We start from the raw sequence: 12,768 nt of genomic DNA, 5'->3' as shown, positions 1-12,768 counted from the left end.
AACACGAACTTTCAAAAATTCAGCATTCAAATCTAGATAAATTCAAACCTAATACAAACCTTTCTCGATAGTATATATATAACAACAGCCTTTGTTCAACGTCCAAATTAATATCATACGTATAATATTCAAACCTCATTTCATTATAGAAGATGTGAATGAATACAAAAGTTGAACATTTTCGGTTTTTTCTTATTATTCCTTTTTTCTAGGCATTTTGAAATTTATTATATTTTTTACTTAAAAATTATTTTATCTTTCCTGTCCAAACTGTTTTGTTTGAATATTTGTTAGCATCAGATCAGTCACATTGTATAGTTTTTTCCGAGTTTTTTCTGATAATTAAGGGACTTAAAATGAAAATATCTTATTTCTACTTGCTATAAGCTTCAGAAGCAAAGATTACATCTACTTACATAGCAATCTTATATTCATTATAACTATGATACTAATCTACTTATGTGAACCGAGGGTCCTCAAAATTTATGTAACAATCTAATATTATCATTACTATTATATTACTACTATTAGTTCGGTGAATATGAACTGTCATTTGCTCAAATAAAACTTTAATTACGTGTACTTCCTTAAGAACATTAATTAGTAGAGTTTCCATATAGCGCAATGTATGTAAGTACTTTTTAGTGACTAACTACCTTCATTACTCCAGATTTATATTATGGATTCAGGGATTCATTTACAATTTCTTGTAAAATAATTTATGCATTAAAAAATTATCTAATTATCTTCCCTTATGTCTCCAATAAGTATCGTGGAACTTTTATTCAAATTCAAGATCACATAAAATCACACGAATATTCCGATTATTCTCATGATAGTCAACAATAAGATTGTGATATTTCTATTTGATATTTATTTGTCTCGACATTAAGCATACGTAATTCATAGTTCCTTCTTCAATTTAGTTAATAATCATCAGTATGATTATTGTGTAATGATTTCGCAAGTTTAAGCTTCAGTGAAACGACATTTCATATACACCAACTTAATGTATGTACCTATAATACAATATTTGTATAAGAATATCAGAAACAAAGAAAACTATAAACTATGACAAATTCTTATAAATTTATTTTTCATGGTTATCATTCACTAAAATCCCAGGCTCGCTAAAACCACGCCCTGTTTCAAACACGGTAACAAAAATCAAGTTCTAGAAAAATATACAAAGCGACTATTCATCGAACAATCTTAGTTTTTAACGAAGCGCTTCGAGCACCAGTCATCATGAACAAAAATCACGTGTGCACGCTCTCGTCTCGAAAATCGAGGAAATGAAACAGTGGCGGATAAAAACGAAATAAAAAGCGCAGTCGTCGAGACAATGCTCGAGAAGGAACTCGACAACGAACCGCGATCTATTCATGCAATTAAAGCTCATTCGCCTCGCGAGAGCTCCTTGTTTCCATGTCTTTTGAAGCGAGGTCACGGCTGGCGAAATGTGTACGCGGATCGTGTTATTGCGTAGATGCGCCCTTCTAATAAAGACAACTCCCATCCCATCGCGTACACCAGCTCGTCTTTATCTCTGTCTTCCGCCTCCACGGCGTTTAACGCCCGCGAGCTCACTGGAAGTACGATTCCTCCGCGTTCCTTCGCTCCGCCGAAAATCGATATAGCAATTAGCCTCTTCGCGACCTACGCCTTCGCGCGATAGCGCTCAGCGCTGATTGGAATGACCGAAAATGGGATTGTTGATGAAATTTGAGAAAGGATATGAAATAAGGAATTAAAGCTCTCGCGCGAAGCTTCGTTTTGAGATGATGTTAATTGTTAGAAATAAAAAACTATTTATTAACAAAACTGAATAACTTAAGCGCTGATTACTTTCGCGATAATGAGATTAAGTTGTAAGTAAAATATGAAAGAAAAATCTGTGAGACTTGTTTCTAAGATGACATTTTTATGCTGAATAAGAAACTACTATTAATTAAGAAAATTGAATGACATAAGTACTGGAAACTCCGGTAGCAATGAGATTGGATCGTGGATGATATTACAAGTTCTTATCAAAAACTAATTTTTAAGATAAAGGGATGAGATAAGAAGTTATTTGTTCGAAAAATTGAATAACTTACGTAATTATATTTATTCAATAACGAAATTAAATCGATCGTTCGATTAGTTATTTATTTTCTTTCTTTAATGTTATAAGTTATAAACGAACTTTAAATTAAGTACACTATTTTAAATTGAAAGTGATGAAGTTGCAAAGAAAGGTTTATTTAATAATTAAATCGCAGATGTTTATATATTTATTGGATGTTTAATGATACAAAAATACATAGGGTGCACATGATATTCAAAAATATATAAAATAAACAATGCATAAACATCCGTAGTCTATTAATAATTAAGTAACTGATCTTTAATAGTGTATGCATATTTCTAGAGAATTCATGATTCAATAATGGGCACAAAAGAATTGAGAGTGAAAGAATAGAGTTTATCCGAAATTTAATCAACATTGTACCCAAACGCATCTAAGACATGACAGAAAATTAATTTTTTATGTCACCCGGTGTGTAGAAAATACTAGTTACATTTCAATCATATGTTCAGTCGCACACACAGTATATGAGAATGTTAGGGAAAAACTAAACGGATGTTACTAGCATACTGTAGGAAATAACTTCCGAATTCTACATTATCTAGGACTAAAGTACCTAGAATGTAAATATCTGTTATTTTACGAACACACCTATTCATTTTTAAAATTGTTATGTATTAATTAATGTTTTAGAAAATTTACAGATAAAATAAATGTCATATTGTAAAAAATAACATTATTATACTATTAATCTTCGGGGAAATATCACTATACTCATACATAACTATACGTAATAAAGTAATCTTATTAAATAATATTAGGGTACTTTTTAGAATGTTCTTATTTAACATACTTGCAATAGCTATAAGGAAAGAATAATTAAGGATAATATAACTTCTATTCTTGGTTCTACGATAGCACTAGATATTAGGGAAGCTAAAATCAATTTTTTACAGTAGTTTCCCCTCTATGATGTACTTTTATGGTATTAATGGGAATTTTGGCTTGATAAGGGCACATTCCTGATGCAACAAAAGTTGATGACAAGAACTGTCAAAATATTAGACTATTGACTTAAAGGTGTTCATAATTTTTACATAATGAACTTTTAGTAATCACAAAGTCACGTGAGTATAGTCTTTTGTTTCTCACTACAGTAGTACCAGTTATATTGGTTTTTGAGTATTATAATGTTGTGTGCAATTTTATTTAATAAACAATTAATAAAAAAATATATTAAGATAAATTTAATTTAGATTTTCACAATAAAAATTTATCTCTGAATGCTAGTATTATATTATAGTTATTACCTATTCTGTTTGCTTTGTCTGACTTTCAACATTTTAAATAAAATGTCTAGGATTTCATCAAAGGAGTATTTTACCCCGACATTTATAATGTCATCTGTGCAGCGGGCTTTTACTCAAAAATTGAGTAAACAGCATGCAGCTGACGTTAGACGTCAGATTGCTACCTCTACCTCATATTCACGTGATCTGTCAAAGAGTGGCAGCTCATTCTCAGGCTTTTCTTCCACGGTACATCCTGAATTGCAATTTGTCTACATAAGTTGTAATTCGTACATCAATGTAATTAATAAAAATATTTTAAAGATGTCACTATGTGAGGTATTAGAGCCACTAGACTATGAAGAATTTTTGGCTCAACATCAGTCAGTTCTTGACCGTGATCCTCTTAAATCAATATTAGATTTTCCACCTGGTGATGTTGAATTAAAAGTTGTAAAAAGAAAAATCAGAACAGAGGAACCAATTGTGCCTCATGAATCTATGTAAGATTTTTTATATCTTGCAACCAACAAAATCATTATTTTTGCATTTATATTAATTTTATTGAATTTTTGCATTTATATTAATTTTATTGAATTTTTTAGGGACATAGTATCTCCTTATGTCAGAAGATGTATTGAAAGTTTCACTTCAGATTGGGTAATAGTGCACAGAAAATATAAACGTCGAGTTTCTCCAATAGCAAGAGACAGACTTCTTCAGGATACTCCAAGACAAGATTTTGAGGTGCTTGAATAAAAATAAAATATGCATGGCATATAATTGAAGAACACATTTAAATCAGATATAAAATAGGTGGATCAAGAGGATACAAATGGTTCAGGATCGCCAAATGAAGAGGAAGATTTATCTAATTGTGGAGATACACCAAGAGGATCCTGGGCAAGTTTAGATTTAAGACATTCGCAACATGATCCTCTTCTTCCCACCTTATTGGACAGAGTTTGTCCAGAAACCATTGATCAAATGAACGAGCAAAAACGATCAGAAGATCGTCAAGTGAGTACTGTATGCACAAGCAAGATTAGATTTTAGTAATTCTGATCTACTGATATTAATTTTAGGAAGCGTTATTTCCACTCTATGCACCTCCAGCTTCCCCTGATGATGAGTGGCAGGAAATTGGCATAGCACCAGAACCTACAGAACCTTTTTCACATAAAATTCTTGTGAAATGTCTCCAACTGAAATTGGAATTGGAAGTTGAACCAATATTCGCGAGTTTAGCTTTATACGATGCCAAAGAAAAGAAGAAGGTATATGAAAATAAAAAATCTTGAAAGATATTTACACATAATTTTCGTTTTCCTAATTTCTTTGGGATCTATAGGTATCTGAGAACTTTTATGTAGACATGAATTCGGAAGGCTTAAAAAGGATGCTTGGTAGTCATATTGCATACAGTGATGCCAGTACTTTAGCAAGAAGCTGTGTTATGAGTATCAGCAAGCCTAGTCCAGATTTATTTTTAGTCGTTAGACTTGAAAAGGTATTGCAAGGTGATATCTCTGAATGTGCTGAACCATATTTGCGTGAAGATAAAAACAAAGAAAAAGTAATACATCAAATACAATCCATAAATCATTAAATTATAAATGTGCTGAATATGGTAATAAGAAAAATTTAATCCAAAATAGGTAAGGGCAGCTGCTGCAGCTGCATGTGAGCGTTTAGGTCGATATAGAATGCCACTTGCATGGACTGCCATTCACATTTCTGGTGTGATAGGAGGAGGTGGAGATACAGATAGCACAGGAAGTGCTGGATCTTTAGACAGAAAATCGGGTGGACTGGAACAGTGGCGTAAAAAAGTGGAACCGCCCGCCAGAAGAGGATCTTTAGAAAGAAGAAGTTCAGATAAAAGACGTAGTTGGTCGCCAGACGATTTTGCTAATTGTCTTGATACATTTAGGTGGATATTTTTATAATTTAACTAATTTTTTTTTACATCTAATGTTTTTTATATTTTTAAATAAATTACTAATATTATTAATTTCTAAATTATATGTTTAATTTTTTAGGCCTATCACATTGACTGTTTCAAGTTTCTTTAAACAAGAAAGTGAACGACTGAGAGACGAAGATTTATACAAACTTTTAGTCGAACTACGGAGACCTGGTTCTAATTTAAAGAGATTAAAATGTCTACCAGGTATACTAAAATTGGACCTTAGTCCTAGACCAGAAGAACTGCCTAGATGCTTGGATCCTGATCTCAGAAGATTAGTGCCATATCCTGATGAAAAGAGTCGGCCAGTCAAAGAAATACTTGAATTTCCGAGCGAAGTTATTTCGCCAGATTTGACGTATCGAAATCTCCTATACATTTATCCAAAAGTAAATTATCATTTAGCTCTTTAATACTTAATTACTGCTTACCATGAATAAACAAAATATACTTTTTATTACAGGAAGCAAACTTCAGTTCAAGGACTGGTTCTGCACGAAACATCGCCGTAAGAATTCAACTTATGGGTGGTGAACAGGAGGCTGATGCACTAACAGCTATTTTTGGAAGATCATCGTGTCCTGAAATGACTCACGAATGCTTCACTTCCGTTTCTTATCACAATAAGAATCCAAACTTTTACGACGAAGTGAAAATTCGACTTCCTGCTGATTTGAGTGCAAAACATCATTTGCTATTTACGTTTTATCATATTAGTTGCCAGAAGAAGGCGGAACAACCGAATGTTGAGACTGCTGTAGCATATACAGTAAATAATATGAAGCCAAATTCTAATCAAAATATATTATTTCATGTAAATTACACTGAAAGATATTCTTAATATTTCTTTTATTTAGTGGTTGCCACTTTTGAGAGATGGACATCTACAATCAGGGGAATTCAGTCTACCCGCGATGCTGGATCCACCACCAGCAAATTATTCATACATTGCACCTGATGTTCTTCTACCAGGTACAAGATGGGTGGATGCTCATAGAGGCGTTTTTACTGTGATTTTGGAACCAGTTTCTAGTGTTCATCCTCAGGACAAATACATTGATAGGTAATATTCCAGAAACTCGAGCTTTTAATTAGATATTTCAATGAAAATATTTCAATAAAATTAATAATCTTATGATCATTAATGGATTAATAATACTATTAATATTTTAATGGCAACACAAAAATTATAGATTTCTATCACTGTGTGGTTTTTTGGAAACTGGTCAAGTACCTCCACGCATTGGTGAAGCAGGGATGGAATCGGAATTAAAATCAGCTCTATTGGAATTGGCAAGAGCATCACATTCTGCTTTAGTACGATCGCTACCTCAATTGCTAGATCAATTAATATCCCTATTAGTGCGACCTCCAACACTACCATCTCAACCACTGAATGTGGCAGCAACCGCATTCGAGGCTATAGGTTTGCTAGTACGAAATATTACCAATCTACCTGATGGTCAATTAGATGCTCACGGAAGACACGCGCTTCTAGCAACCTATATTGCTTATCAATGCTCTTTACCAAGGATGACGCATGCTCCTGGTATTGTTCGAGCTCAAAGCAATCCTGACCTGCCTCTAGAAGATTTAGAAATGGAGGTACACTCCAGAGGATTGGATCGAACAGCCTCTATGCGTCAAGAATCGCCTTCTATAAATAGTCAACCTACCAGAAGGCTTCTACACGAAGAACTAGCGTTACATTGGGTTGTATCGACAGGACAGGCACGAGAATTGGCTGTTACATATTCATGGTTCTTCTTGGAATTAATCGTTCGCTCTATGGTTGTGACATTAGCAGAAATGGGAATGTTGGAGGCTCCTCGAAAGTCGAGGTTCTCTCCCCAGTTCTGTGATGACGTGGCAACACTTACTGCAACGTTGACTTCAGAGGTGACTTCACGATGTGGAAAGGAAAACAGGATACCCAATAATCTAATATCGAGTCTAGGCAACTTTCTTTCTGATCTACTATCAGTGATGGACAGAGGATTCGTTTTGTCCCTAACTCGTGCTGCCTGTTGCTCTCTGTCAGATGCATCTATGCACATTCCCGATTCAGCTGCACTTTACGCGTTGAAATTGGACCTCGTACGGACAATATGCTCTCACGAGCATTACGTGGCACTGAATTTGCCGTTTGGAACTGGATATACGTCGGGATCGGCGCCAGCTTCTCCCAGTCCATCAACTGGAAGTTCTGGCAGTCTGATATCTACCCTAGTACCTGGAGATCGAGCTAGATTTTCTGAGCTCAGTCAGGAGTTCCGACAGCAACACTTTTTAGTAGGAATTGTTTTATCAGATTTGTCGAATACTCTAGAAATACCAAATCCTATGCTTCAAAACAGAGCTATTGGGACCATTCGACATCTTATGGCGTGCCATGACGTTGATTCACGATATTCTGATCCTGCTGCGAAAGCTAGAGTCGCTGCTCTCTATCTGCCACTTTTGAACATTATAATGGATGCTCTACCACAACTCTATCATTGGGATTCAAAGGACAAGAGCGTTTATCCTGACGAATCTGGTTCTATTACACAATCTGTGGCTTTAGCCATAGCTGGTGGAGTTTCTGCAGACACTGCAGGAACTCAATGTAGAGTTTCCTTGAGTTCAGAGGCTACAAGACATCTCTTGATGTGTGTCTTGTGGGTACTTAAGGGGTTGGAACAGTCTGCTTTAACACAGTGGTGTTCAGAACTAAGTTCTAGACGTATACTGTGTCTTCTTCAAGTTCTCAATATTGCCACTGCAGCTTTTGAATATAAAGGGAAAAAGGCGCTGAAGAGACTGCCTCCACAGGCGGCAGCTACAAGTGATATTCGATCTAGATTGGAGGATGTGATTCTTGGCCAAGGAAGCGCCAGAAGCGAGATGATGTTGAGAAGAAAAGAGAGAATGAGTGGGGACAAACTTAGGTGGCGTAAAGATCAGATGCCTTATAGGTAGGTAAACTTCTGTATCTACACTACAGACATTTATGCAAATTCATTTCGTTCTCAATATAATTAAAGTGAAGATTTAAAATCTGAACAATCTTTTTTTGTTTAAGATCCTGCGAACAGTCAGAAGGCAGAGCTGTGGAGCAAGATGCTCATATAGAAGGTGCATTAGCAGCAGAAGCTTCCCTGGTAGTTTTGGATACTTTAGAAACAGTTGTCCAAGCTGATGGAGGAGGAGGTATATATATGTACTTATACAATATTTTTTATAAGTTTTGTACCTTTATATTTACAAAATTTTTGTGCTTTCTAGGTGCGGTTGTAGGAGCCGTATTAAAAGTGCTTTTGAGAGCATTAGCAAGAAATCAGAGCACATCTGTGTTACAACATATGTTTAATACTCAGAGAGCTTTGGTATTTAAGTATCATAGTGCTCTGTTTGATGAGGAAAGTGAAAGGTGCGGAGATCTGTGTTTGACATTACTCACTAGATGCAGCTCACCTCTAAGTGCTGTTCGGAGTCATGCTGCTGCCAGTCTTTATTTATTAATGAGGCAAAATTTCGAAATTGGAAACGTAAATATCTTAGTAATATATTTCAATAGATCTATAATGATTTATTTTATAAATATATCAATTAATTTAATATGTTTAGAATTTTGCCAGAGTTAAAATGCAAGTCACCACGTCTTTGTCTGCCCTTGTTGGAAGAGGGAGAGCTCCTAGTGAAGGAGCACTTAGGAGAGCATTAAAAACAGTGTTAGTATATGCTGAAAGGGATACAGAATTAGCAGACACAAGCTTTCCAGAGCAAGTGAAGGATCTTTTGTTCAATCTACATATGATCCTGTCTGATACTGTTAAAATGAAGGAATTCCAGGAGGATCCAGAAATGCTTTTAGATCTCATGTATAGGTAATTGTGTTAAAAACAGAAACTTCTGATAAAATATGATATATGTAGCATATTGAATCAAAATTGACGATTTCACAGAATTGCAAAGGGATATCAAGGTTCACCAGATCTTAGACTCACATGGCTGGCAAATATGGCTCAGCAGCATATGGAAAGAAAGAATCACACAGAGGCAGCTATGTGTTTAGTGCACAGTGCTGCTTTAGTAGCAGAATATTTACACCTTTTGGAACCAGGAGGCGGCGGGCGACCAGTAGGAGCTGTTGCTTTAGCTCCTATCACACCAAATGCTTTAGAAGAGAGTGCAGTAGGAGATGATGTACTGGCAAGAAGAGAAGAAGGTTTATGTTTAGGACCAGACTTTTCAGAAAGTGGTTTAGCTGGTTTGCTGGAACATGCTGCCAGCTCTTTTCATACAGCTGGAATGTATGAAGCTATTCCTGATGTATACAAGGTGCTGCTTCCAATAGCAGAAGCCGCACACGATTACAAAAAATTAGCTAATATTCATGGGTATGATATCCTTCAGATTTTGAAAAACTTAATATGAAAACGAATCTGTCTTAATTTATGATCCTCTAATCACAGGAAACTTCATGAAGCATATACACGAGTAGAACAATTAGCGGGAAAACGAGTATTTGGAACATATTTCAGAGTAGGATTTTATGGTGGGCGTTTTGGTGATCTTGCTGGTGAAGAATTCGTTTATAAAGAACCGACTTTGACAAAGCTACCAGAGATATTCTCGAGACTCGAGAATTTCTATGCTGAACGATTTGGCGCGGAAAATATTGTGATAATAAAAGATTCAAACCCTGTAGACTCCAGCAAGTTAGAACTAGATAAAGCCTATGTTCAGATCACATATGTGGAACCATATTTCGAGCCACATGAGCTCAGGCATAGACCAACTATTTTTCATAGGAATTTTAATATTAGTAAGTCCTGTTCTGAAGAACTTTAAATAACTTAACAAAATTAATTTTCCATTCATATTAATGTTTTCAATCATGTCTAGAGCGATTTGTATATGCAACGCCATTTACTCCTGGTGGTAAAGCTCATGGAGAATTAAGAGAACAGTGCAAACGTAAAACTATACTAACAGTAGCTACACACTTTCCTTATCTAAAGACAAGGATTCGCGTGGTTGCTAGGAAGCAAATAGTTTTAAGTCCAATTGAAGTTGCAATTGAAGATATACAAAAGAAAACTGCAGAGGTATGTATATATGTTCTTCTGTTATAAGATAAATTCTTATTTTATAAATTAACTCTGTTTTATGTAAATTTGTTGAATCAGGTTGCAGCAGCTACAGCTCAAGAACCACCTGATGCAAAGATGCTGCAGATGGTTCTTCAAGGTTGCATTGGAACAACAGTTAATCAAGGTCCTGCAGAAGTTGCTGTTGTGTTTCTTTCTGGATTAAGGGAACAGAATGCACAGCCCACTCGACTGCAGCATAAATTACGCCTATGTTTCAAGGATTTCTCAAAGAAATGTTTGGATGCTTTGAAAAGAAACAAAAATTTAATTGGGCCAGATCAACGAGACTATCAACGAGAATTGGAAAGAAATTATCAAAGATTAACAGAAAGACTTTCTCCTCTTATTGCATGGAGGTATGAGAAATTTAGTTAAAATAAATAATAGTTTAGCCCAATATCTTTTACAATATGTCTATCTTTTTCTTCTTCTTGATAATACAGTGGACCTTCATTAACAAATCAACAAAGTGTACCATCAACATCACCTCGTTGGTAAAATGGCTGAATACTGCTAATCAACAGTTACCAAAGATCACTGATGCAAGTATTTAGTGTTCATAAAATATCAGCAGCATGTGCTCTTATATAGACATATATATTATATTTATATCCATTCATTTTCTATAAGGATAAAGCATTTTGATCTGCTGGTATCAGAGTGTCTGCCTTAGACAGTTTAAAAATATAAGACTAGATCAAAATATAAGATCAGATCATTATTATCAATTTAGAACGATTATTAAGTAGAGAAGGGCAACTTATTTGAGACAACAGACTTTTTGATAATAATAAAATGAAAGCATTATTTCTTATAGAAATAACTCATTTTTTCAAACAGATGATACAGACACATGGGAATTGATATTTTGCTTTTCATAGTCTTTTTATACACTGCTTTTGACTAAACATTACGTAGTGACAATTAACGTAGTAAGTAAATAAGAATGTCAATACTAAAGTTATAACAATAATTTTTTATCTAACCGTCTTTTCAATAATTGTATTTTGTAATTATATTTAACATGAATTTATTTACTGTGTTTATGTTTTGCATTCTAATGCATAACATACTGCCTAGAATATAGAAGTTAAATGTCTATTTATGTATTTAGCTACTAAGGAAGCTGTGATCTTTCGATTAAACATGGAATTATAACTGCAGAAGCTTGTAACAATAGATATTTTATCCAAAAGACTTGTTTTTTTTTATAACTGACAAATAAATTTATTTATAACGTGCAATTTATATTCTTGCAAGAAAATTTCTTTGGTTTGTGATTAGTATTTTATATATGATTATCTTTTAGTTCTTTTATGATGATAGTTTTATGAGATCTAATTATTGCATCGAATAACAAGTCTATTATTAGAAGTTTCTTCAAAGTTTCTAGAACATCATTAATGATTGTCTCAATGTAAAGAATGTTTGAAGAATGCTAAATCTCAATATAATTGACAAATATGCTTTTTACAGTACTAAATACATTTTTAACAAATCTATTAGATTTTTCAAAACTATAAGCTTCTAGTCGAAGACGCAAGTAATCTTGTCATTTAGAGTAATGCATAGCTCTCTAAATTAACTAATGTTTGATGATATTTTATATGAATATACTTATATTCATTAATATTGGTAGCGTGATTTTGCAAGTAAATTAAAAGATTGACAAATGAAAAGATTTATATGTATCATTTCGATAAAAATTATTTCACGCAATTAAGAGACTATTATAGAAAAGCTTGTGAAAACTTCTTCAAACATTATAAAATTTTACTTTAAAAATCCGTTACTTGCAATGGCAACACACATTATATTTATACGGAGTAATTTAGCGAAACTGCCGTGGATGTAAACTTTTGTATGTCACAGAATATTCAAAATATATATCCATTTTATACTTCGCTATTTCTGAACTTTTTCTACTTTGTTTTACGAATAACAAGCGTAATAAAGAATGCAACTCACCGAGAAACTCCTGCTATTACGATTCCAAAGCGCGGTAAACTAAGATGGCGTTGTTGATTCTTTCCGTTTATATAGAAAAGTTAGTGAACAACATAGAGAAAAAAATAAAATAAAATATAAAAGCAGAAAACTATCCATTAACTATCCATTATCACCGAGGAATCTTTCAATTAATAAAAAATAAACAATAATTATACTGTTATGTATATTGTTTATATTATATGTTTATAATGTTATATTATATTATAATGTTTCTCCTACAACATATACATATATACATGGTAGAAATTCAAATTTAAAAAAATGCGGGAAATCATCAGTAGTTTTAAAATA

General features: G+C 33.8%; 1 protein-coding gene across 1 annotated transcript; it reads left to right on the top strand.

Annotated features, from left to right (window-relative positions):
- The first annotated feature begins 3,024 nt into the window (after positions 1–3,024).
- Positions 3,025–12,534, top strand: LOC100748895 (dedicator of cytokinesis protein 7). Its single transcript, XM_003491747.4, has 20 exons — positions 3,025–3,198; positions 3,432–3,609; positions 3,685–3,863; positions 3,966–4,107; positions 4,177–4,380; positions 4,446–4,637; positions 4,712–4,936; positions 5,019–5,293; positions 5,403–5,718; positions 5,793–6,098; positions 6,187–6,392; positions 6,523–8,286; positions 8,394–8,521; positions 8,597–8,859; positions 8,939–9,198; positions 9,277–9,711; positions 9,787–10,139; positions 10,220–10,422; positions 10,504–10,823; positions 10,911–12,534. The coding sequence occupies exons 2-20, from the start codon at positions 3,469–3,471 to the stop codon at positions 10,963–10,965; spliced, it is 5,967 nt and encodes a 1,988-aa protein (XP_003491795.1). The 5' UTR covers positions 3,025–3,198; positions 3,432–3,468; the 3' UTR covers positions 10,966–12,534.
- Positions 12,535–12,768: the final 234 nt, after the last annotated feature.

This window comes from Bombus impatiens, unplaced genomic scaffold (assembly GCF_000188095.3).
Source record: "Bombus impatiens unplaced genomic scaffold, BIMP_2.2 scf_0633, whole genome shotgun sequence".
NCBI classification, from domain to species: domain Eukaryota; kingdom Metazoa; phylum Arthropoda; class Insecta; order Hymenoptera; family Apidae; genus Bombus; species Bombus impatiens.
Note: the sequence above shows the minus strand (reverse complement) of the source record. Positions and strands in the feature narration are given on the sequence as shown.

Excerpts from the sequence above, each read along its gene's own strand:
- LOC100748895 (XM_003491747.4), top strand. The coding sequence starts at position 3,469 with ATGTCATCTGTGCAGCGGGCTTTTACTCAAAAATTGAGTAAACAGCAT. Across the intron at positions 4,108-4,176 it reads CTCCAAGACAAGATTTTGAG|GTGGATCAAGAGGATACAAA; the intron begins GTGCTTGAATAA and ends GATATAAAATAG. Across the intron at positions 5,719-5,792 it reads TCCTATACATTTATCCAAAA|GAAGCAAACTTCAGTTCAAG; the intron begins GTAAATTATCAT and ends TTTTTATTACAG.